At 42.4% G+C, this 4,619-nt stretch overlaps 1 protein-coding gene across 1 annotated transcript; it reads left to right on the top strand.

Annotated features, from left to right (window-relative positions):
* The first annotated feature begins 1,693 nt into the window (after positions 1-1,693).
* On the top strand, positions 1,694-2,611 carry LOC134457742 (leukotriene B4 receptor 1-like). Its single transcript, XM_063209716.1, has one exon. It carries the CDS (start codon positions 1,694-1,696, stop codon positions 2,609-2,611), a length of 918 nt encoding a protein of 305 aa, XP_063065786.1.
* Positions 2,612-4,619: the final 2,008 nt, after the last annotated feature.

Here is a 4,619-nt window from a genome sequence, read left to right as displayed (position 1 = left end):
TCGTGATATACTGTATCCATAACGATACACAGTATGCTTGACAGGTGCTTTGCATGGCAGCCATTGTAGCAGTGTGTGTGAAATGTGTGTGTTAGTGTGACACACTTGTTGGAGCAGTCATGGCCTCAGTCTCAAAAGATTTTAGAGTTTTGAATGGTTTTGAATCTCTGATTATTAGGAAGAAGGTAGAAGTTGTATCTACATCCATGGCTGAAGTGCCCTTGAACATGCCAACTAACCTCACTTTACTCCAGGGACTGTAGCCAATACCTTGTATGAACTGCGAACTATGAACTTGTAGGAATGCACAATATAAATGCTGTCCATTCCCGATTCATTGATCAATACCATGAAATCTATACTGTGAATATATTCACAGCACAGTTCATTTGGGACATGTAAAAGAGAGATAAATCTCTGGTCTTCTTTGCTGGCAGTTTATTTAGGTGAACAACACGTTTCGCTGCCGCTTCATTAGGTTCACTGTTGGTTGGGACATGTATTGCACTGGCCCTGTCTGTTTGTCTCCTCACAATGTCTGTGGTTGTCTTCCGGAGGTGGCAAACACAAAACATGACTAGCGTCATCATATAGCGTACAGTAAATATATACAGCTCTGTACTTCATGGATCCATTCCATTATCCAAACTCCAGTCCTCGACTTGTGCTTGTGGCCTCACGCTTGCCCTGCCTCCGTGAAAAAAAAAAAAGTTTCTCCACTGTTATGGCTTTCAGGCCAACCAGAACGGAGCCGGTGTCGGTGCTCGCACCAGTTACGTTCGGCACTAAAGTGTTTGTCTGCGAACCGCCAGTGTTCATACCGGGCTCTGAACTACCCGGATGAACCTGCTGACGACCACGCTGTCGTCACGGTTCGCAGAGAAAAACCTAGTATATTACGGTTCGCATTGCGAACCAATTTTCCGGTTCGCGAACGCAAATATCTGTGGCGTGAACATGACGGTCGGTTCGCGATTAGGTGCGGGAACGGGCTCCAGCACGGTTCTCAGTCGGCCTGAATGCGCTATGTCAGCCTAGGAGCAACGACTTTTGGGGGACTTTTCCCCGCTTTCGACATCCTGATTGCAAATTGTGCTTTTGCGAGATATTTAGATATTAAACAAAACAATTGCCCATACTGGAACAAATAAAGGCTACTACTACTACTACTACTACTATTAAGTCTTGCGACGTCATCACAAGAACACAAACACAATGAAGGATGGGAGTTTGGATAATGGATTAGACCCAATGTGCATTGGATGTTTGCCAGGGTGTCAGGTTTCCATCTATGATTGCTCTTGTTTGTACTGACATTAGTGACTGCTGTCACTCTGACTTGCAGACTGAGAGAAATAATGGTCAGGGCATTTCCAGAGCATGACAGTTTCCCCTTTTCCCTATTGCTTCTGGTCAGAAAATGAACTATTGCTTCCATTTGAAACACTGAAACTACCCCATTTGCATAATAGAACATAGGAGAAGATTTAAAGGAAGTTGCTACACAATTGGCATTCATTTCCCCCTTGCGGTCTTCTTTACTGTAACATTGCCTCTCGCAATGTGTGTCTGTATGTGCGTGTGAAAGACAGAGAGAGCGAGAGGGAGACATACACACACACAGAGGCGTCCTTTTACACTTGAAAAGTGAAGTTACAGATTTTCAGCATTGCCTGTTTGTCTGACTGAGATCATGAACGCCTCAATCAACAGCTCAAGCGTCCCCTCTGTCACCACAGGGGCGATAGCTGGCATCGTCATCCGAACTGCCTGTTTCCTGATGGGCATCGGTGGCAACATAACAGTGATAGTGGTCCTCATCCGCAACTTCAAGAAGGAGAACTTCACCCTGAAACTGATGCTGAACCTGGCGGCCTCGGACATTGTGTGCTTGTCCATGTTGCCCTTCTGGATGTGGAACCTTCTCTCTGGCTGGACTGCGGATATCCATCTGTGTCGTCTGCTAAGCTTCGTCACGTACACGGCGATCCATGCCAGTGTGCTCATTGTGACTCTGATGAGCGTTCAGAGGTACGTGGTAGTCCTGTATCGTCAGCAGTGGTCCAGACTCGGGAGAAGAGGGGAGTTTGGGGTCTTGGTGACCGTGTGGGTGCTGGCTGGGATGGTCTCCGTCGCACCTACAGTGACCTACAACATCATCACAGTGGAAGGATCAGTCAAGAAATGTGAGCAGGTCTTCTGGTCTGAAGAGCAGAAGCTGGGAGTTGCCTTGTTCGAATCGATGGCTTTGTTTGTCATCCCATTTAGCACACTTCTAGTTTCTTACCTTTGCCTCCAAAAGAAGGTCAGCGCAAAATCCATGATGTCCAATCACAGGTTGGCAAAGCTGGTGACCTGCATCGTTGTGACTTTTGTTATCTTCTGGACACCATATCACATCGTCAATGTGATGATAATGACTTCTCCCTCGAAACCAGTCCAGACATGGCTCCGGGTTGCCTACCGACCTGCCAGACAAGTCACCCAGGCAATCGTGTATCTCAACAGCTGTGTGAATCCTCTGTTGTACGCTTTCAACTACCGCAGTCTCCGGGCTCCAAAGCCAGTGAGTGAGGTCAACACCAAGGAGACCTCCAATGACACCTCTTGAAACCCTGCTGTCAACTGAACTGCCTATACTGTGAAACTAATAACTTGTTTTTACTGTAACATTGTGTTTGGCTTCAGTGTCAGTGTTCAATGTTGCTCTCATCTCAGTGGACCAAGCAGACTAATGACACCTCTTGCAGTTTACAACTGTCATTTATTGTCGGTTAATAATTTGGTAACTTGCTTTTAACATTGACTGCTTATTCTAAGATGTTGATAAACTTCATAATAGCACTCAATGCACAAAGAGCAATTGTGACTGGGTGCTAAATCCCAAAGGGAAACTTTGACGGGCTGACAGGCAAAAATATTTAAATGTCCTGTAACTTTGAGTTACTCTCAGATTTTTCATTTCCAAAATGTTGAAATGTACTTGAAAACTAAATAATATGCTACTTACTTGCAATTTGATTTTGGTTTTTAAGTCGCAGAGTGGAATTTCCTTACTCATCAGTTTCCTCTGGAACTTCCACTCACACACTCACCACGTCACAGCTAATGGGTCTCATAGGTTGTTGTGACATTGGCCCTGTCAATGTGGCCTACCCATCGAGCTACACAGTAGCTCATATTGAAGAAGCAGTGCACGTATTGCCATAGGGCAACAACTTTTTGAACAATATGTCTGGGCAACGATACCATAGGCATAGGTTGTTTCCCCCACCCGCCCCCATTCCATCCATATCAGAAATGAATAGCCAATCGTGATATGTACCTGGCTACAAACCACTCCTGGATCAGTGGTTAGAGTAAAGGGTTAGGCAGGTAAGGCAATGTTAACAGCCTAACTAGTACAGTAGCTCATATCGACAAAGCAGCACATATCGTCAGAACGTTAGTTGTGACTGAGGTACTATTAGGTTTGTGGCTTGTGACCGTTATCCTGTCGATATGTCCTACCAATCAAGCTGTGCTACAAACTGCCCCCTTATCAAGAAAATAATGTTTCACTTTTTGTGTAGTTTATCAACTTGACACTGTAATAGCAAATCTGTACTGCATGGGCCAAGTTTAATTGTATCTATTTGAGCTGTTGAACAATAGTGTAAAATCTTTTCATTATTATTTTTATGTGTTTTTAAGTGTGTATGGAGAATCGACCAATACTATTTAGAAGAGAGTTAAATTCCAGACTTAGAGAAAAAAATAAACACTTCACTGTAAAAAAAAACATGGTTTTAACTTACAAACGCTATTGTCCAGACTGCCTGATTTTTGTAAGTTGAACAAATTTGAAATAATAAGTTGAGGGGATTTCAACTAAAAACAGTAAGTTTGGTCAATTTACAAACGCCAGTCAGCCAAGACACTAACTTTTGTAAGTTTTCTTAAAAACTGTTTTGTGGCTGGCCACCTAAACATAATACAAATACAAATATTTTGGAAACTTTTCTTTATTTTGACTTTATTTTGTCTGATCATTTGGCAATAACGTTATTTCAATAAAATATTTTGATTGAATTTGTCAAGTCATATTGTTAAAGCATAAAAGTCAAATATGAGAATTTCATTACAGTTTAGACACAAAGTTCCTCTAAATTGTATGACACCTCTCATGTTCAACACCATCAAGTGTTCAATTACAGATATTGTCTTGTGCATTTAAGACAGTCTATCTATTAACAAAACAGTCATGTGCTGAAATAAGGTAAAGATCATATTTGCGTTGTGTCGTAAGATTACATTAAGCACTGGTATAAAATTAACAAATACCAGAAAATATAGTATGAATGATGCAGACGTGTAGGATGTAGCCCCACATAATATTTGAAACTGAGAGCTGTTTTTGAGGCTATCCTGCATCATTTGGAGATTTACACTCAACAGAAAAAAAAGAAAGAAAGGGTACACAACCAAGATTCTTTTTTTAGGTGAACTCGTTGGAGGTCTGTAGGGTTTGGTCTGCAGTCGTTGGCTTTGTCTGTCGTAGGCTACGGTAGTTGAAAGCATAGAGAAAGGGATTCAGAATGCTGTTTATGTACAAGATAGCCTGAACAATACGCCTAGTT

Source organism: Engraulis encrasicolus, chromosome 11, assembly GCF_034702125.1.
Source record: "Engraulis encrasicolus isolate BLACKSEA-1 chromosome 11, IST_EnEncr_1.0, whole genome shotgun sequence".
In the NCBI taxonomy this organism is placed as follows: domain Eukaryota; kingdom Metazoa; phylum Chordata; class Actinopteri; order Clupeiformes; family Engraulidae; genus Engraulis; species Engraulis encrasicolus.
This window is presented reverse-complemented; position numbering and strand designations above follow the sequence as displayed.

Bases quoted from the DNA above. Each gene is read 5' to 3' on its own strand.
- LOC134457742 (XM_063209716.1), top strand. From the start codon at position 1,694: ATGAACGCCTCAATCAACAGCTCAAGCGTCCCCTCTGTCACCACAGGG.